The sequence below is a fragment of the Botryllus schlosseri genome, chromosome 6, assembly GCF_051294905.1.
Source record: "Botryllus schlosseri isolate E-star chromosome 6, Bs_hap1, whole genome shotgun sequence".
Taxonomy (NCBI): Eukaryota; Metazoa; Chordata; class Ascidiacea; order Stolidobranchia; family Styelidae; genus Botryllus; species Botryllus schlosseri.
This window is the reverse complement of record NC_137241.1, coordinates 25,561,510-25,588,476: the sequence shown is the minus strand read 5'-3', so window position 1 is coordinate 25,588,476 and position 26,967 is coordinate 25,561,510. Positions and strand designations below refer to the sequence as shown.

Here is a 26,967-nt window from a genome sequence, read left to right as displayed (position 1 = left end):
TCTACACGTACCTTGGGGAAATGCATTGTGATTTGGATGTTTGCAGACATTTTATGTCTATTGTTCACAGTTTGGGTTGGCAGAGACTGATACAACACCAAGCAAGTAATCGATCTAAGGCTATGCAACTTGTACAGATGTACAGTGCAGAACTACCTTTTACATTAGGTTATAAAATTTCATTCTGTTAATTTAGCAATGTATTTTTTTTTTTTTTGTATTTCATTGTCTTATTTAGTATTCATAGCCAATAAACTGTGATATATTTTGTGAGTGAAAGCTTTAGCGACAATTTGCTCTAACCAACTGTCTCCGCTGTGTTCAGGGTGTTATTGTAGTGTAGTGAATCATGTCAGGGGAGGAACAGTTGAAACCCTTTGCAAGGAAGGGTGCTCTTCGTCAGAAGATACACAAGGTTAAAGGTCACGAATTTGCACCGAGATTTTTCAAGCAGTTCACCTTCTGTAGCCACTGCACTGACTTCATTTGGTGGGTACAATCGAATTCATCTGACTGTTTTCATTGGGGCAATTGTGCTGTAGTCATTCTTGAGATTTTTAGCTGTAATTATAGTGTAAGCTGAACCACATTTTAAAAATAGGAATGAATATGTAGCCCTAAGTTTGGTATATTTGGCCTCATGGCCTGGTATATTCCTTTATTTTTTTTTGAAATTTAGCTAATCAGTAGGCCTACACTTACACTGATATAATATATCTTGCTATTTTTATGGATCTAACTTTTTTGTTCAATCTCAGGTGCCTAATTTTTAGTTATCTTACAATTTGTTTTCTGTGATCAATTTGACGAACGTGATTTGCGTTTATATAACTTATTAGATTGACCATTAGTGCTTAATGAAATCGCCAATTGTAACTGCATTTCAATATATATTCCTGTAGCAATTTAATTAGAATAGTGTGTTGTCATGAAGAACCATTAAATTTCAACTCGACAAGGAGAGAAGAAAATTTGTCTCATAAAAATGACCAATAGGCTATCTAATAGATGCGAGCACTTGACCCACTCATCCTTTAATTTTGTTGACAATTATTCATACCAAATGATAACCAGCGGCCAGCACCATATAAATATAATACCCAGTCTTGTTCAGGGTATTATATTTGTCATCGCCAATCCTGTTAGCATCCAACTTTCACTGATACCTTTTCAAGTATGCTGTTACTGGACTGTTTTGTGTCTTCAACTACTGTCGTAGCTCACTAGCTTGTACAATGACTATTTTTGTTGCTGCAGATGCAATGACATTCCATAATGTCCTATTTGCATGGAATCACTTCTTGAGTAGAAGCTGAGGTATTGTTTTTTTATTGGAGCCTCTCTCATGGGAAATGCATTGATGGGCATAAAATTTGGAATTATTTGCTTGATTGCCTTCGAACCTCATGTTTATCTGCCTGCCTCCTTTCACTCATGACTAAGCATGAATACTTTCCACATATGTGAAATCATATTGGCTTACATTGTTCTTGCTTCAAATGTCATTGGTATGAATGGCAATTCTGATAGATTCCGAGTTTGTTAGTTTCATTATTGTTTCGTCAGATCAATACACCACAATATTTCAACACTATGGCAAGATAGGAGTTGAAACCAATAAGTGAATTCTAAGAATAAAAAAGACACATAAGGTCTGAGTGGGAAATACAGTATTGACCACATAAAATGTGCAAGCAAGATAAACATGCATTGGCATGAACATTCGGCAAAATTGATCCAATAAAGGTGATGTCAACACATGCAATTATTTACTTAGTAACTCCTGGTAGAATCTTTTGAGTCTCTCTTGAACATAGTTTCTGTATATTTCAGGGGTTTTGGCAAGCAGGGTTACCAGTGTCAAGGTAAGTCATTCTCTTTCTCTACACCAATTATAATGGATACGCTACTTATTGCCCAGACCTATGGTGATATGAAGACTTTCCATCCCGACTTTATTGTTAGCCACTGTAATTGTTTATGGCTTGGTTTCATTGGTAGCCCATAATTGCCTTGTCGATCTCAGGATTAGTTGATGTATTGGTATTTATACAAAGAGACAGTTTATTCAACAATAATTGCAGTAAATTTTGATGAGATCCTTAGAAGCTCCTGCACATCTGCAAAACTGGTTTACATTGAAATTGACAATTATGAGCTACATTTCACTTAAAACTCACCTTGCGCATTCAGTTTTGATGAGATAGTCCGAGTAATATATTTTGCATGTTACATCCTATATCAGACGTATTCAGCTTATAATCCACTGTATTTTAATGTCAGATTGGTATAATCTATAAGAATAGACTCGGTCGTTGTAGGTACTTAATTATAGATAACTGCAGGGGAAAACTAAAAATAGTATCACTTCCGATAGAACATACCGTGGTGTTGACTTAGATTGAGAACCGGGCAACCACATTGACATCTTCAAATTTTGTGATTATTGTTTGTAGCCTTTTGGTCTCAGCATACTAATTACAGTCCGTTTACTATGATCAATGTTGGTTTGTGTTATATTGGGACTTAGTTACGAATGATTGAACAAAGTCCATCTAAATTCACTTACCAACTGAAATTCCGACTTTAATTAGGCTTGTTGTACTGAAAATATGAAAGAATTGTTTAACCAAATTGTCAGTGTGGTGTAGGAATCTATGTAATGTACTAGAAATAAATTATATATTTAGAAACCAACCAAGCCCAATCTGTTTGTAAGCATCTACAAAGTCTGGTTGCTCAAAGCTTGATAAATGAGTGCGTTCAGAAATTTTATAAACAGTCTCGAATGGGAGTTGCTATAAAAGTTTCTCCACACTTCCGCAAATTCATTCAGGATGCTTTCGATGAGGCGTAGTCCGTGCTGTTCTATCGCATCCCAGCAAGATGAGCCCCTGGTTATCACTCTCATAAGCACAATATTTACATTTCCTGACATGAAATTGTGGTTGTATGATATACTACAATACAATATTTGATCAAGGCAGGAGCGTGTTAGGTTTGAAAATGCAAGTGAATTCCTCCTAGTCACACGTTTCTTACCACAATCATGTTTCACTATAATTTTCAGTGTGCAGATTTGTTGTGCATAAAAGATGCCACGGATTTGTTTCATTCGAATGCCCGGGAAAAGATGGAGGTCCTCATGCAGACGTGAGTCCATATGTACAGTCAGTATGCAACCATATCATTCTGGAATTATGTCGTTGAATGTGATGTAGGCATATACGCATGAGGGCTCTTCAAAAATGACTTTTTTTTCTCAAATCGCACTGGCTACTTGATAAAATTGTTATGTTACCTAATTTAAGCCTACACACCAAATTTGGTTCAATTCCAACCAGTAGCCGCATTGCTACAGAAAAAAGTTTTTATTTATTATATAAAAATATATAACGAAAAATTTGAAAATTTTCTGTTCACCCCATGAAAGTGTTAGGTTGTCTATAGAAACGATGTTCACCAAATTTGGTTGAATTCCAACCAGTACAAGCGGAGGTATTGCCGTCGAAAAATTTGGATTTGAATAAAATAGTATTTATGGTGGGCACCACTATAATAAAAGAATAATTAAAGAATTGGTCACCGTGAATCCTATTTTATTCATAATCCAAATTTTTCGACGGCGATAACTCCGCTTCCACTGGTTGGAATTGAACCAAATTTGGTGAACATCGTTTCTATAGACAACCTAACACTTTCATGGGGTGAACAGAAAATTTTCAAATTTTTTGTTATTTATTTTTATATAATAAATAGAAGCTTTCTTCTCCTGTAGCAATGCGGCTACTGGTTGGAATTGAACCAAATTTGGTGTCTAGGCTTAAATTAGGTAACCTAACAATTTTATCAAGTAGCCAGTGCGATTTGAGAAAAGAGTCATTTTTGAAGAGCCCTAAAACGCATTTGTTAACTACGATAAAATAGAATATGATATTCATAGGCTTAATTGAACTGTATGTATTAGGCTACATGCTTTTGCATTACATACCATCTTCTCTACACAACAATCCAATAATCTGAATGAATTCACCAGACTTGTTACCTTCTATCGCCCTGAAGGTACTCTCATCGATTACATAAAACTTATAGTCGGATTTTGGAACCTGGGTTTATGTTAGATAGGCAGTGATTTATAAAACACATTTGGATATTTGAGGTGAATGGCTCAACACAAATAAAATGAACGTTGGACATCAGTTACGGTATTTGTACTGTTCACACAAGTAGAGACCAACATAGTAATTCAAGAGAATATGTTCAACCAAGTTTCTATGAGAGTGTGGAACGATATACAGATTTGTCAATGTTTAAGCAGGATTGGTCTGTGCCTGTTTACTGTGAGATTTCATTGAAGCCCAGATTGAGTAAAATCGAAACAACGAAAATCAAAGTTAAATGTAGACTTAGTATAGTGTATATATCCACTAATACGTGCAAGGAGTGCCATTGCCACCTGGCGTTTCTTGCGGCACATGAGCACATCTTTTTCGAGATCACTTTGAACATAAAATTGTGATGGGCACCACACCATTACATAATTCGTTTGAGACTGCAATAGAACGTTACAAGATATTCTCCTAAATGTTTGGAGGAATGTTTGATTGTTTCATGCCGTACTGCATTATAAAACTTTGTCGTTTGTTCAGGTTTTTTTGACCGTATTATACCATCATGCAATTGTATAACGTCTTTTTCCCCAGGTTTCCTCTTCAAGTAAGGTGTGGTATTCTTATTTTTCTCACACTAGCTCGTGTAACTTCGTTAGTTTTAATTCTTCAGTAGCCTTGTTTGAATTTCGATCGCTATAATCAAACGAGACCAGTAATCATGCACACAGTTTGCCACCTAACCATAAACCATCCATTTCAAAGTTTAGTAATCTGCATGCTCTGTTATATATATCTTTTTTCCAGCCTTTGAATCATCCAAGACTGGTAAATGAAATGGTTTGACGCTAGAAGACTGGTCGTCATGAAATCACTTGAAACATCTGGTGTTTCTGTTATGATAATTTCTGTGTTGTGTCCTTTGACTTGATGCAAGTTGTATAGTCTCCCAGTGCTAAGAAATGCTTGGTATCTGGATGACATCGTACCTAATAGGTGTTTAGTTTAAGTCATTATCACTAATCCATAAAGTAAAAATGATAATCAGTCGTCGAAAATGTAATTCAGTGTAGGGTATTAGTGCAAGTGAATGTAATTCAAACATTGGGTGAGATTCGTTGACGTACATTGTCATTGTATTTTTTTTTTAAATTATTGTAAACGATGGAATTGTTTCTATAATATTGAATAACATCTTCCGGTAATTTTTTACAAGAAAATCCCGACTTTCTGAAACTTTCCCGAGTCATTACCCATTCCTGTGACCATTCAGTGTCTGGTTGTCTGTCTGACATTGGATTTTTTACACTTTCCAATCATCAATCATCATAATTCTGTCATTCATGAATCTACAATTACAAAATTCGATTCATATTGCGTTTTATTGTTCAATGTCGGAAACCGTTCTATTCATTGGTCCTATAATTCATATCATAAAGACCATTAAATTTATGTAGTACCCGGCTATTGATCATTTGATGAAAATAAAATTGGCTGGTGTCCTTAATATTGTATGTTCTGTCAGTTATTGTGTGCTGTGGGCTGTGGCGGAAGTGGCTCACCTCACTGAAGGGGCTTGTAACATGTGTTGACCTTAATGTTTGTAAGACTGATGTAATCTTGATGCTGGATTGGGTTTTTGTAGATATCAATTCCTTCGACCCTTTGTGAATGCTGCTCACAGATAGTCAATAATATACACCAGAAACGCTTGTTCCAATATCCAGATTTTATGACGCTCATTAGGAGCGAGTCTTCTACGGTAGGCCTATACATGTAAGTTTGGTCAGACAAAAATGATCAAAAATCCATTTTGATGCTCGCATATATATATAATTAGTTAATTACCATCACCTCGGTGTTTTTCTATCACGCTGCGACTATGCCATATTTTTTTCTATCTATAGCCTTCTCATTGTATGGATCATGCATATTCTCCTGGGGGAAATGTAAACAGTTTTCTGATTGTGCACAGGTTAATTAGTTCTTGTAGCTAATGATTTTTGACGACAGGATCAATTTCCTTGGATCAATTCTGGATCAATTTCCTTGGCATGAAAGAAACATTGTGAAGATTTAAACTGCGAATAATATTTAATCTGAGGTCAAACGCGGATCAACTTTGAAAAGCCTGTTATCAGCAGTTAGAAACCGAAATACAAAATCCGTGGAGTCAGATCAACGCTTCCTTGTTTCCTACTGTCTTATCTCGCCTGCAATTAACCGCATTAATGGTTTTCACGCTTTACTCACACCAGGCAAACAACATACGTATGCCCTTATACTATTATAGTATAGTAGTATTGCGAAATGGATGTGTCATATTTTCTAGTGGGCTCGTCCATGAAACAATAACTGGGATCGGAGACAAGCTTTTGCCTTCAAGAGAAGTTGATCTGTTTTCTACTGGAATAGCAATGATGCACATATTATGTGCATAGTTTTAAGTCTAAACCACTCCTGTTTCCATAAAAAAATCTGGCAGGATATGCCAGTAAAGCCAATTTCTGTTGGTGTGCTTGTTGGTGTATGCTCTGCGTTTCGATTTATGGTCTTGGAAGGAAAAAGGCCGTAAACTATTATTCATTACCACGCCCTATACACATTTAAGTTATATCAAGGCAAAGAATTACGTCGTCGATGTAATGCTGATGAGTGATGACTATTCTTTATTTTTAAAGAATCCAAGCTCCCAGCACAGATTCAAGGCGTCGACCTACACAAGTCCCACGTTCTGTGACCACTGCGGTTCACTCTTGTACGGTCTAGTTCGACAAGGAATGAAATGCTCCTGTGAGTTCTCTTTGCTTTCAATGCGTTGCCGAGATGCGGTAGTCACATTTCACATGCCCGTTCAAGCCTGCAATATGAACGTACACAAGAGATGCATCAAGTTTGTTCCTGCGCTCTGCGGGCGAGATCACACAGAGAAGAGAGGCCGAATTCTACTGAAGATCAACGTGAAGAATGGGCAGCTCAACGTAATCGGTGAGATGATACGTTGGTGTGCAATGTGCATACCAAGTACTTGAACAACTCTTTTTTTGAAATTTCTTCAATTTTGAGCTACACTACAACAAACAAGTTCAAAGTCACTTGATAGGGATTAAGGATCAGTTTTTTGTCATACCCGAAACACGAACCAATATTCAAATGTGAAATAACCAAGCGACATATTGTGTGATAAGTTACCAATAGAGCCATTGCAGCATTGGAAACCTAAATAGAATGGCTTCGCGGTATGTGGCAGTGAGAGTGTTTTCCACTAAGAATGGAAAATGGTATCCTGTTATATATAGTATTGTTCAGTTTTACGAGATGTTACTGCAATTCGATTGGTTTCATTATCCTAGTTAATGACAAACAGTTGTCATTAATCTGGGACACCACTTTCATCATTTTACCGGAACCCGCAAGTGTCATTGTCATTTGTCAACTCAATTAACATGAATGATTCTTAGTCCATGCATGACCTATTCTTAGCTCATCGAATCATGTGTCCAAGACAGTTTGTACTCGTGTTGATAAATTCCATGTTCCGTTCCCTATTTTTAATAAGGCCCGGTTGAAAACGGTGTTCAGTGACCTAAATTCAGCACTTTCAAAGAATGGTTGGAAAATGTAGTTAGATATTTTGAAAAATCCAAATATTCTCTTTTGTATAGTCAAGATCTAAAGTCTTGAAATTGTTTATTGAATTCTCAAATTGCCTAGATTTTGTAGACACTAAAATTTGATTCAATTTCCTATATTTTCTGTATTGTGTCGGTGGCTCTGATCCATACTCCATGGATACGTCCTGTCTGTGATTGAATTTAATGGATCGTGTCCAAAATGAAATGTTACGGCTATATAATTGTATAATTTGGTCTGTCAACATTCGATTTTTTCTCAATTGGCAAAGTCGGTTGACGTATTCTTACAATGAAGTCTAGTCCCATTCTTGGAGAACGTGTCACGTTTATGGTGTGTATTATACATTGTATTTTCTTGTGATGTCGTCCGAATGAAAATATACATTTCCATTGAACAGTATGTATCTTAGGTTATATGAAATTTTACCTTTGAAAACATAGATATTTTATAGTTGCTTCCACAGCAAGAAATGACAGATGTTGCTTTTCTGGGTATTCTGCTATTGTTTCATCCTGCATTTTGCCATTTATGATTCATCAAAATCCTGCGAATTATGAGCTCATAGCACCTCTGTCAATGCCGCATCACATATGTGACCTGTTTATTTGCGGATAGGCGTGATGACGCAGGACGCCTGTTTTGACATTGGTATTCTATTGCCAGGATTAAATATGTTGGCATGTTTAAATGTCATTGTGAGGGAAAGACAAATGGTAATAGTAAGACGCAGAAGCTGTTCGGTTAACAGGCCTGTCCCGTCTGCTAATGATAGATTTATTCCTAATAAAACGTTGGTGATCCCATCCATGCCAAATGCATAAAAATGATACAATGATTGCATTCACAGCAGTAAGATTTCTAGCAAGTCCCTATGAATAATCAATTGTAACATACATTCTACTCATGACTCTGACTAGGCGAATCTCTGTGGGTATCTGTTTTGCGAATTTAAAAGTTCCGGATTGGACACCTGTAGAATTGGAAGTGCCCCCATTCGCGTAGATACGCCCACTAATCCTGGCATGTCAAATCTTTAATTGCGTTCCATATAGTCTCTCATATATTATTTATGCGATATCGGAAAAGGTTCTATGCCCAAGTGAGTAATCCCTTGATAAAGTACTACGGCCCGCATTGTTCGTGACGGGGGAATTAGTCTATTATTTCGCAGCGTAATGCCGAGGCGACACGCAAAATCCTTGGTAATGAAATATGCGGCGTTTTATTTCCACGGAATTTGAGATAATATGACGCCCTACGCTCTCTGGAGTGTTTTCTTTTCTGCCACCGACCATAAAATCAATACCGGCTATAAAGTGCGCGCCTCCAGTGCAAAGGGATTATTGCAGATTCAGCCTTTAATTTTGGATTTCATTGCAACGGTGCACAGCGGTCGAGAAATTGGAGATTTAAAAAAAAAATCATTGTCATACAATTAGAATTTCCGCTGTTTTTTATTAGCTTGTTTAACACTACCAAATTTTGATATCTATGCTCACATTATCACACACACTTTGTTGTGTAATTGTAAGCCTAGGCTACTTCTACGAATCAGTGTTGTTTTAACACCCAGTTACATGGGATAAATATTTTCCATGTTTCGACAACTCTGACACCAGAATAATCCTCTGCGGTATGTTGAGTGCAAGCGAGGGCATCTCTGTCGTTCTGTGATGCACCGAGATGGTCAGAAATGTAGTACTCCTACTTTTTCAAAGTACTCAATCACATCTTGCCTACTTGTACTACCTCTAGTTGTTATGATTTAAACTACTTTAATGTCGCATTTCTGTCAAATAATACCGGATAATCACAATCAAGTTAGTGATAGTCTTTAACAGGACTTCGCAAGCTTCGCCTTGCAGAAACTACATTAGAACTACATACAAATGATTTATATCAAAACTACACCAATATATGAAGTTTCTAAGTGATATTACGTTAAGTTGCATACATGTATTGTAAATAAGTAAAGGGATAATATTGATAGTTGAGGTTTCGCCGGTCCGCATCATTTGTTTTCAAGTTCTACCGGTCCACGAGGTCAAAAAGTTTGAGAACCACTGGCCTGAAATACTGACTTTTTTACTTGCTTGAAAATCGTTCTCGAGTAGATATTTGTGAAATACTTCTTGTTATTTTACTACTATTTTACCACTTTGGACCACCTCTGGTGATACATTGATGTAATTTTAAATTAGTATAGTCCTTATGCTGTCTATGTTCATGGAAATGATCTGTTTCCGTAGTGCAAGCGGCGAAAAATTTGGCTCCGATGGATCCGAACGGCCTGTCGGACCCGTACGTAAAAATCAAACTCATACCGGTAGCGAAGAGCGACAGCAAGGGTTCGTCGAGCAAGCGGAAAACCACCATACGAGAGAAGGACCTCAACCCGCAATGGAACGAGACGCTTGTGATGTGAGTTACTCATGGTTTCTTAACCTCAGCATTGTCTAAAACTAAATATAGTAGCCTACCCGGTACAGTTCTTTTGAAATCTCTGTTAGTTGCTGTCTTGCTGATGATTACCCCTGACGAGTGTGGGCAAAAATACTTGCGATTATTTCTAATTCAATGAATGTATTTTTCAATTGTAGCATATCTTGAAGTTCTGTACCTCTCTCTAAGAGCCTCCTTAAATAGTAAATTGAGCAGAGGCCATCTTTTTGCCTCGATTGTTCACTTTTTAATGCCAGTTACATCATATCTAGGGTGACACGACTGTTGATATATAGACATGGATTTGTTTTAAAATCTATGGTAGTTGCTGACGATTAATCCCGACTTTGTTTCAGGAGATTACATTCGGGTTTATTTCAATAGGAATATATCATTCAATTATTTTAGTATAATTTAATTTTTTATTTTGCTATCATAATTATAATATTTTACCTTTCTAAGCAAGGACCCCCAGTTATTTTGGATTAAAAGACAGCCAAATTATCTGAGTAGCCTATCTCCCAGTCCGAAATACCTAATGACTAAAAGAATCATCCTAATCACTAGTTGGTATTTAGTGTCGGGCGGGGGGTGGCTTTGTGACATGTGCTGAGCATTGTAACGCGAATCAGAAAACAAGTACATAAATCTAAAATGAAATAAGAGTGGATATTATAAATAAAGAGAATGCGGTTTTATAGTTGTAGTCTCACCGTTGACCTTAAAACTAGTCCACGGACCGCCGTTCAAGAACCCCTACTCAAGACCATACTAAAAGTATAATCAGTGTTTGCATATCTGTTTTGCGTATTGCAGATCTACTGATTTGAGTTCAAATATGCAGCGTTGCCAGATGCGGCCATATTTACCGAATTGACACTTGTCCTCCTCTAGGTCTCTGCGTGACACCGACAAAGACAGACGCCTGCTGATCGAGGTGTGGGATTGGGATCTGGCGACAAGCAATGACTTTATGGGCTCCTTGTCCTTCGGAATATCTGGTAAATGGTTCCTCTGCACATTTAGAGATATTTCACTGATTTGTACACTGTATTGTAAAGATTGCGAAGCATGATTTAGTTAGGACCGGATGATTTAGTTAGGACCGCATAAAACAGCGTGTGCCCACATTTATTAGAATACATGCAACACGCTATCAGAAAAGCACACCCTCGACTCATTCCATAAAGCTCGATTCTGCACAGGCAAAGGCCATGAATTCCATTGGCAAACAATTGTCGGATAATTCTGTTAGTGTGAAAAATTAATTATTTAATTATGTTATCGCGTTGTCGGGAGAGGCCTCGGAGTGGACTTTTATCAAAATACGCCAACCTAGTTTGTGCCAACAGTAGGAGCTCGTGTACGATCTGAAAATAGTACATTTAAATAGTACACGATAGTTGATATACAATGTTCTTTCTAATTCTCTACTAGTTGCTGACGATTACCCCTGACGAGTGTCAGCCGAGAAGATTGGGGTCGTTTAAATATGAATATACTTTGCGTTCTCTCAATTCACAGTTGACCTTATGGCGTGAATTTGTAACCTGATTCGAGATTCCCTATGCGTTTGCAGAATTGATGAAAAATCCAGTCGACGGCTGGTTCAAGCTCCTGACTCAGCAGGAGGGAGAATTTTACAACGTTCCGATCATCGACGACGAGAATGAGGACGAAATCAAGAAAATAACCGAGCGCTTAGAGGTCGGTGCTTTATCGAGCTGTAGCATTTCTGTATGATGCCGTTACATAGAGAAAGAGCATGCCAAATAACATGTGTATGGGTGTTGAAGTGCTGAACACGGCTGTGTAGTTGACTCGCTTTACAACTGACTCCGTCTCTGGAAATTTCAAACATACCAACTCCTAATATTTGACTCATAGAAGTCATGCGCAAACCGCAACATTAATGTAAATTCACTTTGAAAATTATACGTTTATTACACCACAGTCAATGTTAGTCTTACCAAGTGAATTTCAAAACATTTTGCTTGCATAAATAAATTGACATTGTGATTTGAGTTTTAAGAAATCAAGAGTAACATTTGACAACGTCTGGTTCGATTATATAGTAGTTGCAGTTGGACACAGTGCCTTTTGTTATATCCTGATTCTAGCTACAGCGAATTCACATGTTTTGCCTCACAACGCGTGTTGTGAAGACCACAGTGCAGTAGTGATGCTTTCTCGCATTAGTTGGGATTATTTAGTTACATAATCTAATGAATTTTCTGCCTGAACAGGCTGTCTATAATCTCTCATCAGCATCAGAAGACGAGACCTATTACCTTGAGCAAACTTGGCTCCAAGTCGAGCCAGAATGTGTTTCCTCCGACTTCAAAGGGTGTTCAAAATTTTTGTGGCTCCGACTCCATTAAGAAAGTAGGCCTACTTAATGAACTCCCACACCGACGCCGCAGCATTAGCATTAGTCGATGATGATTCAGTGTTACCGAAAAATGACGGTGCCCTAAAGCACTGCGTTGTTCAGAATATCAATCGGCAAAAAGCAGAGGAGAAGCAGAAAGAGAGAGAGAAGAACGCGGCCAACAACCCGTCTACGGGAAACGTGAAAAGGATGGTGCCGGAAGACTTTACCTTCCTCAATGTGCTCGGACGGGGAAGCTTCGGAAAGGTATTGTAATTTTGAAAGTGGGCACCTCCCAATAACTAAGACCCCTCGACCAAATCTACTTTTTGAAATTGATCACATGAGTAGCCTACTTCTCAGACCTTTCATTTTTTGCTTCCACTTCAAGTAGTTTCAAAGTAAGTAAAACGCAGGGTTGTAACAGGTTGTAAGTCACAAGGTTCCGAGTCACAAGTCAATCTCACTTTTATAGTTTTGACTCAAGTCAGGTCGTGTCATTTACAATTCACCACCGAGTCAAGTCCAAGTCATGGAGTAGAGGGTCATGTCGAGTCATAGTGTTGTGACTCGAGTCCGCATTCAAAATATCGTAGTTTTCCTCAGTCCCAACAGTTTCTGGCGCTGTTTTCCAAGTATCAGGACAGATAGATGAAATACCGACAATGTGGTAACTTTACTATTCTTCGAAGTTACAATGAAATGTCTGTCTTGGTGCTCCCAGTCTCGAGTCATACGACTCGGTACGAGTCATGCACAATGGCTCGAGTACAAGTCGAGTCGATACGCATTTTACGCGTTTGAAAAAATGACTCGAGTCAAGTCGAGTCACCAAAAAGTCGTGACTCGAGTCGATTGTTGACTCGAGTCATTACAACTGGTAAAAAGTGTAAGTAAGTAAGTAAGAACTGTACACTGTTATGCAGAAGTAATCTAGAATCATAACCACTTATGCAGTTGCCGTCCCACTCTGGCATATACGCAAGGAACTGACACATGCATTGACGCAGGTGCTGCTAGCCGAGAAGAAAGGTACGGACGAGATCTTTGCGATCAAAGTTCTGAAGAAGGACGTCATCGTGCAAGATGACGACGTGGAGTGTACGATGATCGAAAAGAGGGTTCTGGCGCTCAGCAACAAGCCCCCGTTTCTGACCCAGCTACACTCGTGCTTTCAGACCGTGGTAAGTCTTACGGTTGATTGCGGGAGGTGTTCGGATGATGTGACCGAGTCCGATCTGGTATTGACTCTTTGAACTTAACTTGACTTGAAATCGGAATTAGCGTCGTAATACTTCATATGAATCCATCCAAGACCACAGTATTATCTCCTCGCGAGTGCTTATCAAATTTTGATTGCTCAATAACAAAACTGTATCACATTGTACATTGTGTGTCTTGATAGGATGAAAATATAACAATTATCGCAATTATTAAGTTTCATTGGCACGATGCTTTGTGTCATCGCTTCAGTTTATTGCCATTAGCGGTCGCAGCTTATACTTCCACTTTTTCAAGAGTACATAACATAGGCAATACTCGAGTGGTTATGTTTTTTTACTACTTCTACTTCTCTTCTACATATATTTTGGGCCAAACTACTGTTACACAGAAAATTATAACGGGATAGGCTTGCGTCTCTTTTAAGGGTTATATTGTCATGAGAACCACGTCAAATAGATCCTGTATCGCGGCAACTGAATCTATTTTCAAAGATTCTATCAATTTGCAGTGCCATTACTGATTTTGTGTTAGTTTTGGTGGTTAGCTTACTGATCTAGCGAAAGCTGCATCTCTTTTCTATTTGAAGTTGCGATGGCTATTGGGCGATCGAGCCCGTGTATCATGGTGAATGTAATATTTTCGAAAAATTGGACCTCTTTGTGGTGTCATTTGTGGTCATTGGTGATGCACCCTCCGATTAACCGTCAAAAGTACGCCAGCCACCAACTGAATCAACTTTTTGAAGCTACTTAATTCAGTACTTCACTGATCTCTATTTTATTTTGGAAATCACTAAGAGTACTTGTAAGCGAGTAGAAATTTACGGCGTTATTTCAACTTGAATACCAACTCAGACTGTTTCAACCAGTTCTGCCGGCTGTACGGTAATGCGATCTTCTGTCTTTCAGGACCGACTGTACTTTGTGATGGAATACATCAACGGCGGCGATCTGATGTATCACATTCAACAAGTGGGAAAATTCAAGGAACCGCAGGCCGCGTGAGTCATTTGCCGGAAGCGTATCCCGCGCAGGGCGTACGCGCAGTACTTGTAGAGGACGTCTTATCTTTGCGATTTCTATCTCGAAGCCGGGTGACCTCCGTGAAATCACTTACGCGCGCATCATTTATTCATTAGCTTACGTTAAAATTATCTGAGGCACCGTCTCCGTCTAAGGTCATGCTTTTTGCAGGTTTGAGGCTTTGAATTTGACGCGTTACCATCATTGTGTTCTTCCTTACGAAGTTTTTAGATTAATGAACCACCTGATATGTAAAGATATAGATTACACACATACATAATATGCAGTCGTGTCGCCATTGTTGATATGGGGCGTTCTTTCCAATTATCAACTAGTTGCTGACGATTAGCCCGGACGAGTGTCCGCCAAAAATGTTCGGTTTTTTTCAACATGAAGATACTGTATATTAAAGCTCTGTACCTCCGAGAAGCTCTTCAAATATGTATATTACATATTATACATTCTCGAAATGTGTTTTATTGATACGGGCAAGCGTGTTTCTCTGGAGTCATGTCCTTTGTTAGTGACGCTACATCGTCACCTGTGGATTCTATAGTTCTAAAGGATTCCAACCATGAGACTATTATAGTCACCTCCTAGATTTTGTCATGGGCTTCTCTAATTGAAATTATTATGTAAATCTTTGCTGAAAGCGAGCCAGGATTTTGTATATTTGTGGTTGACATGGAATTATTTTCAAAGTTCTCACAATAGCGCACTACCTTATTGAGTATTCCATTGCATTTGAATGGTGGTTAATAGTTGTTCACTGCAAATCTAATATCCCGTGGGTCTGAAACATTTTTGAACTTTCACTTGGAAGAAAATAGAATGTCCCTTCCTCGAATTCTCGGCGTCCGGACTCTGCGTGATTGATTGACGACGCGAGTTGACAGCTGCTCGCTAGAATTTAGTAGAATTCCCACCGGTGTGCTAATTCTGCTTGGCGTAATTTCCTGTCATATTAATCATCATTGCACCAGCTCCTAAATCAATTTCATGGCCGGCATTGTCGAGTGGGCGGCAGTTTTTATCCGGATTTTATTTTTCATCGATCTTGCCTCTCGGCGCGCCATGGGAATTGACGTTTGCGTGACTTGAGGTCATGGGTTGTGATTAATAAAGAAAGGTCTTTTCGGTCCTCGTTTAGATCCATTCCAATAGAATATTATCGGGTAGGCAGTCTAAATATATCTTAAGCACGTATGCATCTAAATTGCACCGCTGATCTTCTTCATTCATCTAACAATGGTCGCTATAAATACCTTGGTTTCATTTAATTGATTCTGACAAATTGTAAATCACATCCATGGGAAAGAATGCATGGATCGTAATTCCAACCAGTCCAGCGAATTACCGCAAAATTTCCCGTTCTCTTCCTGTTATTATATGCGGGCTGCAATCTGTTTTCATTTAATGTGTGGCTAACGGCTAGAAGAGCTAGAGCCATGTTGCTGTACGTTGTACATAGTGTGCATACATGCCAACGTGCATTGCTATGTTTTGCATGATGGTGACGGCACTCTGTTTTTGTTTTGAAATTTTGTACCTTTATTACTCTACCTGTATTTGGTAATCAATTCTTTGCAACATGATCACAAGTGTTTTGGAGAAATCACGTTGTTACTACAAAAAATTGACAACATTAAGGTTACCACTGTTTAGTATCTGATCGATGCCCAGGCAATACGTACAACAGATCTATTTTCGGGCCCACACTTAGTCAGTCTCTGGTGTAGAGTCACTAGGGACCTTATTACCTGTCCTTACCACTCCGATTGGAACAGTGCTAAGCTGCTCACACACTTTTGACTTTTGAACCATGTCGCTCTGCTCTCATAGTTGTGAGACTTTGAAATAGATTTGTGTAAAACTGCAAGTCACTGATGGATTCTCGTTACAGATTTTACGCCGCCGAGATCGCACTGGGGCTGTTCTACTTGCACGACAATGGAATTGTGTACAGGTACGGAAAATAGGCTCGAGGCTCACATAGAATGCAGTATGTATGTGATTGTCAGTGGACCTTTTTGGCACATTTATGACGATATACGCTTGGTGTACTGAGACTAGCCTTGGATTGACTTGCTCGTCATTCCTGTATGTGAGATTAATTAACATATGAATCATGCGGATGGGACATAACCTTTGTTGACGGGTTTTGGCAATATCGTTTTCCTATTAGGTGTAAGTATTGCAGTTAGAGTCTAGACTGGCCGTTTTCGCCGTTGTCGTCATTTTCATCGTGTCATATTACACGGCAAAAATATTGATTACCGGCATCGTTGCATGATTGACGTCTCGCGATACGAGGCTCAAATATGCGGTGACTATTTCAGAGATTTGAAATTGGACAATGTGATGCTGGACGCGGCCGGCCATATCAAGATCGCCGATTTCGGAATGTGCAAAGAAAACATCAAGGACGGCACCACCACTTGCACGTTCTGCGGTACTCCAGACTACATCGCGCCCGAGGTTAGAAACTCGATTTTGCTTCCATAACAGTGGTTTTTAACCTTTCCTAACCTGCGGAACACTTATGCTAGTCTGCCAGGGAGCCCCCGAGACTGTCTCAGATAACATGGATAGCGCGTTAAGAAAACTGGTGGATAACTTACATTGTGCCGGTAATAATATGATGTATATTGCAGATTATCGTATATCAGCCGTACGGAAAGTCTGTGGACTGGTGGGCTTACGGCGTGCTGCTGTACGAGATGTTGGCTGGCCAGCCTCCATTTGACGGGGAAGACGAAGACGAACTGTTCTCTTCAATTATGGAACACGTCGTTTCGTACCCGCGCTCCATGTCGAAAGAAGCAGTCGGAATATGCAAAGGCGTACGAACTTTCAAAATATTTTGCGAGATCTCCCTGTTCTGCTTGATATTTGATTTAAATTATGGGTTCTCAAACAGGGTCTGTGAAAGGCCAACCAAAGCCCAGTAATTAAATCCTAGATTTAAGGTTATACCGCCATACCGCCACATGTCGTGAGCAGGTAAATTTCAAACACTCTGAGAATCTGGCCTAGGAATCCATGCAGAAAACGAATTATATAATGAAGTAATGCAAGAAGGCAAAACCGTCTTGCTTACCTCTAAAATGTCCAAGTACTCGTTACTGTCCACCTATGGATATAGATAACTGCGATAATCTACAAGTAACGATTGCTCGTCCACTGTGAGATGTGATTCTATAGCCAACAAATAGTTGACGGTTGGCCATTGAAGGTATGTGGGACGCAGTTATGTTACGGCCTACTTGAAAGTATCGGAGTGGCTCTATGTAATCATTGACAGTTGTTTTGGGAAACGTACACAAACTGGAATCAAATTAAACTTCCTCGAACCGGTTTTTGTGTCAGCACACGGGCCAAGTTGCCTCGTGCATACAACGCGCTGCGCAGTCTCGTGCTATTGTAATCACGCATTGATCGACACATTGTAATCGCAAACAATGCAATCGGTGACATTAGGTCATGCGATAACGTTTGTGCGGCAGCCAGGAAGCGGCTTGTATCATCCTTCCTGTAGCGTGAATGCGCCACCGCTACTATTGTCATCTGCGCCGTGTCATAAGCTTTGTTTTCGGGATTAGCGCAGCGCTCGTGTGTGACATTCTGTTTGCGCGAAAATAAATGATTAATGATTACAGAGGTAATAAAGGGCGTGTCACGGCCCACGGAAGGATAAGTTGATTGATGAGATGAGGCTACAATGTTAAAGTGGTTGTCTCAGTTAATGCTGTATAGGTTACAAGTGAAGTCGTCACTTTGCGGCCCCAATCCTTACCCTAACCTGCCACTACCATAACCTTGAACTCCAAAGCTAACCTGACCCGTAACACTAACCCAAATACATTGATAAATATATAACAAGTGCCATACACTACAATTCACGCTTATATTTAGTAGAACATTCATGTTCGAATACATTAATACAATATTTATGCGCGGATTCACCAAATGCTGAATTTAACGAGTGCCGAATTCACTTGAGCACTGTAGACCTGCGCGTTTTTCCGAAAAAATTTGCTTCATTTTTCAAAACTGTAGGACACTACCTCAATGGGATGCGAAACCATCAAGTAATATATCGTTGGATTCAGAATTTCAACGCCTGACCAACTACGCCACAAAACTAGACGAGTGTAGGGCAACCGAGGGTGTATATGGTCAAGAAGACGCAAGATAACCTTGTAAAAATGTACAAGTTTTAGTTACTTCCTGATAGAGCCTTCAACGTATAGGCTACCTAGTGCAAATATGTACGACACGTCGTATTCACTCTGATAGAGATGTCTTCTTCCCAACAAGCCATGAGTACCGCCTTTGCTCAACTAATATGACCGACGCTATTAAAGCATGGTAGAGCGTTTCTCCATAAACACGCAGTTTGACACTCTCTGAATCCAACGACATATTACTTGTTGGTTTCGCATCCCATTGAGGTCGTGTTTTACAGTTTTAAAAAGTGAAGCAAAATTTTCCGGAAAAAACCGCTGGTGCCAGCTGGGTAAAAGTTAATCTTCGCAAAATGGAGTACGTGAGTGATTTGGGATACTGAATCATGTATTGGGCTTCGACTCGAGTATTCAAGTATCGCTCATTATGACTAGGGCGATTTTTTTAAACCTACAAAACGGAAGATTTTGACCTAAAAAATGTGACAATTTTTTATCTTAAAAATCTCAATTTTGACCTAACATATGCAAATTAGGTGTTTTCCCACATAATGCTAGAATTGTACTACTTATCTTCTTTCTGGTTTGAACTGACTGTCCTTACGAAGTATTTTGACTGGAAAACTGACAAATTTTTACATGGAAAAACTGTATTTTACCGAAATCTGGCACTATGAGGAATTCCGGTAGTTACATCACGTATTATGGTAGAAATAATTATAATTTGTAGCACAACGAAAGATACTTTCCTACGTTCCCGGATATAAAGTGTCCGTCTGTACTAAGTAGCTTGCCGAGAATAGATGAAGAACGTTCAGCAGCAGCAGTTGTTGGCCGACGCAGTCTTGCTTCAGTAAGGATATTGCGGTACGTTGAGCATAACACCATGCCAACCTACCTATTTGTTTCATTTGAATGTTTATGATTCACAATGAGCAGACAATGGGCCGTCTACAACGGTAGGCCTATAAAGTAGGCTCGAAGCTGTAAATTGTCAAATGATAAATTGTCAAATGATAAGTTCACCGACAGTGCAAAATCTACGATACAAACGAAATGCAGGTTGCCAAAAATTTTTGACTTTGTAACAATTTTGACAAATTTTTGACTTTTTTTGATATGTCAAAAAAATCGCCCCAATTACGACATATTAACAGTGCAAAGATGTCAAAGTTCAAATATCTACCGTTTATGATTCCACAAATAGAATATAATTCCTGTCCTCCATCACATTAAATAGCCTATGCTTTTGTATAAATTCGACCATACCGATTTCATCGGATCGGATCGGATACTTTTAGCAAGTAATCGAAGTTGGCTACTTAAGGAAATTATCAGGTGAATCTCTGTGAGCATGCATAATGATGAGCAACACTGCAAATAAGTGTAGTTTTCGAAAATATATTCAGTTCCCGTGATACACGAGCTATTTTGCCGATTTCACTCTCAAATTGACACAAGCATTTCGTAAAAATTGACAAGATGCGCGATGGTACGGCGTCCGGCTTCTTGATTGGTTGGCCGTGGGTTCAATACCCGGCCGGGTCAGACCAAAGACTTGGTCAGTAAAACTGTTCCCTGGAGCTTGGCACTCGGCATTTCCGGGATAACACAGAGTGGGTGGGCATGGGCTTCTAATCGTGTTCTCTTCCACGTGTGACATGTCAATTGGCCTGTAACCCCTGCTTTGTAGATGCGTGGTAATATCGCTATTGTTTTACAGCTACTGCAGAAGCATCCTAGCAAGAGACTCGGGTGCGGCGCGGACTGCAAACGCGAAATAATGGACCACGCGTTCTTCCGTATGACGAAATGGGATAAGCTAGCCGCGCTTGAAGTGCAACCACCGTTCAGGCCTAAAATTGTAAGTACGGATGTATGCTTGAGTCACAATCGTTGTTCGGGTGTGTAGTTACCTCAAGCCCATTCTGCACTCCTTCGGTTACAACCAAAGTTGGAGATAAAATGATTGCATTTGCAGATATTGTGTCGATGTTCACGCATTTCAAATCGGCTTGGGGGCAATATTTTCTACATACAGCGCAATAGTAATGTTGAATGGATTCTATTCTTGATAAACTTTACTACTGGTCTGTTGTAGATACTTCACCCGTAATGTTAGATCAGTGGTTCTGCTCCACCGATTGAGAACTATTGTGGGTTGAGCACGACTATACAGATTTTCCATATCCACTAGCGTCCAGCCCTGCTGGTTACTATCGATGACTTTTTATAGCAGAACCCGCTGAAAAGTAGGACATTTGTGATAGAACCGCCTGTCTTAGATCCAACCACCGAATTGATATCTATAGGTTGTTCATTTTTCAAATACAATTTATTATACTGCTTTACTTCACCGTACTCAGCTGTGCGCTCAATGATAATTGTATCCAGTACAAACTTCAGCTTTCCCATAATTATTCAATTTCTAAATGCTGTATTTTCATTATATTTTCGCCTTGCCCATCTTGCCTGCACGCACTCGCACACGACTCGTACTCGGTGGGGAACATTTGTGTGGCGCCTCGTCTCCAATCTGCATCGCAATTTGGAAACGCCCCCCCCTGCTGTGGATCGGATCTTGGATCATTCACACGTTTTGGATGCCGCTACTCCGAATGATGTGTTCGTCTCATCGCATGCTTGTCTTGTCGTGTGTCTGGCGCGCGGCGCAGTCTAAAAATTTGGCGGAGAATTTCGACAAGTATTTCACGCGGTCCAACGCCACTCTGACGCCCATCGATCCGGTGTTCATTAAGAATATGGATCAGGGAGAATTCGACGGGTTTAGTTTTGCTAACGACGACTTTGTGCCCAAGTCGCGAAAGGAACTGACTGCTTAAATTGGCGTGTTACTCGGGGAACTTTACAACGATTGTAATCATAATCAGTTTTTCAATGTTTCTCGATGTCATTCCGTTACTATAGAGATATTCGAAACACGGCGTCAACATTCGCTGCCTGGATTTCACATTCCTATACGCTTTCATTCCCTCCCAATGCAGTGCACAGCGATTATCATCCAGCCTGTTTCGTTGCACAGGGGCCTCGTTTTAGTAGTTGTAAGGCTGTATGGAAGTATTTTGAAATAATTTCGTGTGACGATTGCACCGAAAATTGTGTGGTTTAACAATTGTATTTTGCACCACATTCATTGGTTATTACGGCTCTGAATCGTTAGAGACCACCCTCAATTCGTACAAGAGCAAAAGAGCACATAGTTGCCGTAATTTCCTATACTTTGTGCGCAATCAAATGCTGTAATCCAAAAGTCGTATTTTAACTGTCAGATATACCAAACTCATGTATGATTCCTAGCAGGGACGCCTCAGAAATTAACGTTACTCAGGTAATTTTTTTGTGATTAAAGAATAGGAAAATTGAAATCGACGCTGTCACATGGGTGTTCTCGAGGCACAGTCCATTTATTTGTAGCGACTTGGAAATTTGAAACGCTATCGAGTGTTACAGGAACAAATGTTCCTTTTAATTTCGCTTTCTTCATTGACCAAGTGTACGAACAAACTCATCGCTTTGCGGATTTCGTTGGTGTTCAATTGATGTGGAATATTCAGCCTTTTTGCACTGATTGACTAGCTGGTTAATCAACTCAATCCCATGATGGCCATGTTTTTTCTACGTAAATCTTAAAATCTACTGCCAATGACTGCCCATGTCGGTCATAAATCATGATGAAATATGAAATTAGATGATGAAACGATCTAGAGCAGGGGCATGGTCGAATTTCGTACGTAATTATTTGCTAGAAAGAAGGATCGCTAAAATGGGCTTCTGACCATCCTAGATTTGTTTTGCCTTTATCTTGTAGAGGTGAGGCAGACCATGGCTGGGTAATGGTATACCAAACTATGAATTTCTCCCGCAATCTTGATAGCTATTATCAGAAATCAGCATAGATATCCACTACACATGATATTATGTAATTGAGGACATGAAATTGTACACTGCACTATACCGACATGACATTAACCAGAGTTTACGGCATCAATTTAGAGATTGAAAATTGATCACCCGACTTCTCACGGTATTAACCCTTTGGGCTGATGTGCTTTTCATTTTCATTTCTATAAGAAGCAACTTACCAGTCAATGAGATTCTTTACTTTTTCTTGCATTCCTTAATCTTGAGAGATATTTTACTAATTGTAGGTTAGAGCATTGTAACTAATCATGGTATATATATATTGTATATGTGTGTGTGTAACGGAAAGAAGTGCAACATGGGCTGCTTCAATAATGCAATTTTTATTTATACCGAACTGTAGACATGTGTGATCTGTTCCCGTGCTGCAAGGGGCCTATCTGGTGCTTAGTCCCAATCACCCATACTATCATAGAACATTGTACGCTGTAACTTGACATGGTGTACGAATGGAGAATAGCAGTACGCCAATCTATGTGAGGTGTTGATTTGAAATAAGTTGGCATCATTACTCTGTAACTCTTGTAATCGAAATGCCAAAATGTTATTGAAAGTTGTGACCGATCTGTCTCCAGCATACTAAACATTTGCATATCGGTTAGGGTGTGTTCTTGCAATTCAAAGCTTGTTTATGGGCGTGTGTGTAATCTTGTCTATACTTGGCACCCCGTTTCTCGTGCTACTGTTTAATGGCAGTTAGTGGATAATGTCTAGGCCTGTAGGGCCAGTGATTTGATTGCATTTTGGGAAACACCACTCAGTTCGATTCCTTAAATCAGTCATAAGGGACTTGTCCAAGTTAATGTATTCTGCCCCAGCCTAAACTAATCAGTATTATCCACAATGGCAATATTTGAAGATCCATGAGATGTTCTCATTCCGTAAGACTCTTTCAGCCAATGACTGTACTGCCCTCAAATGTCGCAACGATGCTCCTGTTTGCTCACATTTCGCTGGGTTTGGCAATCATGCAGACGAGGCCCGGTGGTGTTACGGTGCCCGCCCTTCCTTGAATGCAATACCACATCTGATACAAAGACAACTTTCTTCAAAGTTAACATTCCAGTAGCAGTAGAATTATCTCCATTGCCTTGTGACATCAATTTTTTAGTCATTTGCAAGCTGTCATGCTGTTAAAATCTGATTAATTTGACGGTTTCCGTCGCATTCATATTCGTGCAGAGATTAAATTTCGAATTTTCATTGAGGACTGCTAATTAAAACACCGATCACCAGCAATCATTTTATGTCAACCTCACTAACTGTTCCATTTCCGAACGCCTTCGGGTCAGACTGGCCTGATGCTTATGTTGTTTAAGACGTGTGATTTGATTATGCGTAGTGATTGAATAATCCTTAAATCCACGTTCCCGTCTTAATTTTCTCGTCGATTCTGCCTTCTTTTTTGACTTGCTGTGTATTTTGTGCGGCCGATTGCATATCTAATCCTCCAGATATCAACAAGATCGTATTACCGTGTTGCAAAGCCGCCCGATTTCACCTCATTTGTATTCGTGTATTCATCAACCCGCGTAAATAGAGTGTGTATTAAGTGCACGTTTTCGTGTGTTGATCATTTTGGATCTGCAGTAAAACCGATCCTTCTTCGTGTGTTTCTTGTCATTCTCGCGTGTCATGGTGCCTCAGACGTGCGTGGTAAAGACGGGTGCGCACTGCGCATGATAAGTGGCGTGGCAGCTGGTTTTGGTTGTGTGGTATCGCCATAGTGTCCTATATGGTGTCGATACAAGCAAATCTCACGCCTCAGTGAAATTGTATAATGTCACATTTTCCATTTGGCTACAGGCAATTTGACGGTCATTTTTGACCGGCTTGCCGAGCATTAAATTTGGTAAAACGGGTATCAATCGAAAGCTGACTCTGCGCTGATTACGAAAATATAAATTTTATTCCGGTCGGACGGTCTGGCTCTTTTTCTCTTGAGCTACTCTCTCGTTTCGCCAGACAGCATTGTTGCGTCCCAATGCCAATCTCCATAACAATGAAAAATTCGAGGCTGATTATGGGAGTTCCAGGGCCACGAGCGGAATAAAATTTATATTTTCGTAATCAGTGCAGAGTCAGCTTTCGATTGATACCCGTTTTACCAAATTTAATGCACGGCAAGCCGGTCAAAAATGACCGTCAAATTGCCTGTAGCCAAATCAAAATTTGTGACGTGATACAATTTCACTGAGGCGTGAGATTTGCTTGTGTCGGCACATTATAGGACACTATGGTATCACTCTGTTGCTATGGGGTATGAAGCGTAATTGACTGCTAAATACGCCATTTCTCTGGTGAGTGTTCAGTGTTATTATAGCAGTTGGGTAGCCGCCGGCCCACGTTGAAATTGTAGGGACCGTGGCGGTGTCTTGGCTGTCCTGAACTTGTTCTTGGTAAGCACGAGACCGGATCCAGGGAGTTGCAATCAGGTATCCGCATATTCGCCACGGGAGGCGGAATATCTTCGCTCGGTCAAGCTTACAACATACCTACATGTGCTCTCGTTTTCATTCCGTTTTTATGCATTCAGAGCAATCCCAAGGATTTTGCAAATTTCGATGAGTCTTTTACTTCGAAAGATGTGACGCTGACCCCTTGTGATGAAATATTCACGAGGAGCATAAACCAAAGCGTTTTCGATGGATTCAGTTTCGTCAATGCTGAGTTTGACTTGAAATAGACGAGAATACCGTTGATATATTTAGATATAGGCATACGAATCAATCTGATCTACAGACCAAGCGATATGGAGTCATATTATGCTTTGGGAGGTCGAGCTGCGATAGTAGAAGTTTACGGTAACGTGGTGGCACTTGATTCCCGGGTTCTTTATACCATAGTGTGGACTGCTGATGTTTATAGACGCTTCGCCAATCCATTACTGCTCGGAACGCGCAGCGTATTGTTGGGACCGTACGACTATAATTAATATGTAAGAGTAAGACAACCGATTCGTCTTCTGAAACTCAACATTTACACTTCAATTGTTTCCGTCTTTTCCGAGACATTGAAGCTGTCTCATCGTGATTATCTATCTATTTATAGCATAACCTATTTTTTGTATTTATTGTCGAATTTTTCTGTGTAATGGTGACATAATGAATATGATGTAGGCCTATAGGCCTACTCGACGACTTCGATACATTCCGACCGTCGGGTTGAATTCTTTCTGTTTTCTTTGCCGCGCAGAAGATTTGTCTGAAATGAAAACTTGTATATGTAAGCTATAATCTAGTTTCTATCCAGGCATAAAGTTATATGGAACATGTTTCACTTCTGCAATAAAACCTTGCGGAACAGGATATCATTGGGTTGTAGTTAGTGTTGAATATACGTGTCCTTCGCAGCAGTGTGTTCCGGCAGATCGAGTTGCCATTTGCTTTACGAATCTATAGAGCAGGCTACGTAACCAATGGAAGCTACCTCGAGTCCAGTTTCGGCAAGTTTCCATGTATCGGAGGTTTAGCTAGGCTCCTCATGTCTGACTATAGAATGTAAACGTTTACATTCTATACAGCCATAAACCAAACTTTACGCTGATTGGTCGAGAGACAACGGCGCAGCAACGGAGGACGCTGCATTTACCTAAGCCTAATTGGCACTGCGATGTATTCCTATAGCCGTGTGGACTGTATAAAAACGGCAAAATTACAGTTAAATGTCTATTTCTTCATCAATAAAGGAATTAGGAAAGGAAATATACTCAAATATAATGCCGAAACCCTTCTGTGTTTACAAATGCAGTGCCACCAATGGCAATGAATTGAGGAAGAACATATAGTTTTCTTCATTCATTTTCTTCCAACGGAAAGTACAGAAAGGCTTGGACACTGCAGAGTAAGAAGGCAGGAATTCAAGCCTACTTCGAAAAGCTTCATTTGCTCCTACCACTACCATGGCGTGTCATGAACTGTCTTCCTCTAACGTTGTGGATGCTGCACATACAAATCCTACATTGTCATCTGGTGATCCTGATTTAGAATCCTCATCGTTTAACCTTCAAATGGAATCTTAAAAGCCATCACCTG

The 26,967-nt window shown here is 39.7% G+C and overlaps 1 protein-coding gene across 4 annotated transcripts; it reads left to right on the top strand.

The window, feature by feature from the left end:
- Positions 1-278: 278 nt before the first annotated feature.
- LOC145441836 (protein kinase C beta type-like) lies at positions 279-26,241 on the top strand. Of its 4 annotated transcripts, none has more exons than XM_080319785.1 (17): positions 279-489; positions 1,834-1,865; positions 3,071-3,153; positions 4,704-4,721; positions 6,791-6,902; positions 6,969-7,097; positions 9,995-10,166; positions 11,082-11,188; positions 11,767-11,894; positions 12,682-12,825; positions 13,569-13,742; positions 14,691-14,782; positions 16,708-16,770; positions 17,144-17,282; positions 17,459-17,647; positions 20,715-20,855; positions 25,470-26,241. In XM_080319785.1, the coding sequence occupies exons 1-17, from the start codon at positions 350-352 to the stop codon at positions 25,617-25,619; spliced, it is 2,013 nt and encodes a 670-aa protein (XP_080175911.1). In that variant the 5' UTR covers positions 279-349; the 3' UTR covers positions 25,620-26,241. The 4 variants fall into 4 exon arrangements, with proteins under 4 accessions (XP_080175911.1, XP_080175912.1, XP_080175909.1 ...); XM_080319783.1 differs by lacking the exon at positions 25,470-26,241 and adding an exon at positions 21,667-24,544 and having other exon boundaries at positions 286-489; XM_080319786.1 differs by lacking the exon at positions 4,704-4,721 and having other exon boundaries at positions 283-489.
- Positions 26,242-26,967: the final 726 nt, after the last annotated feature.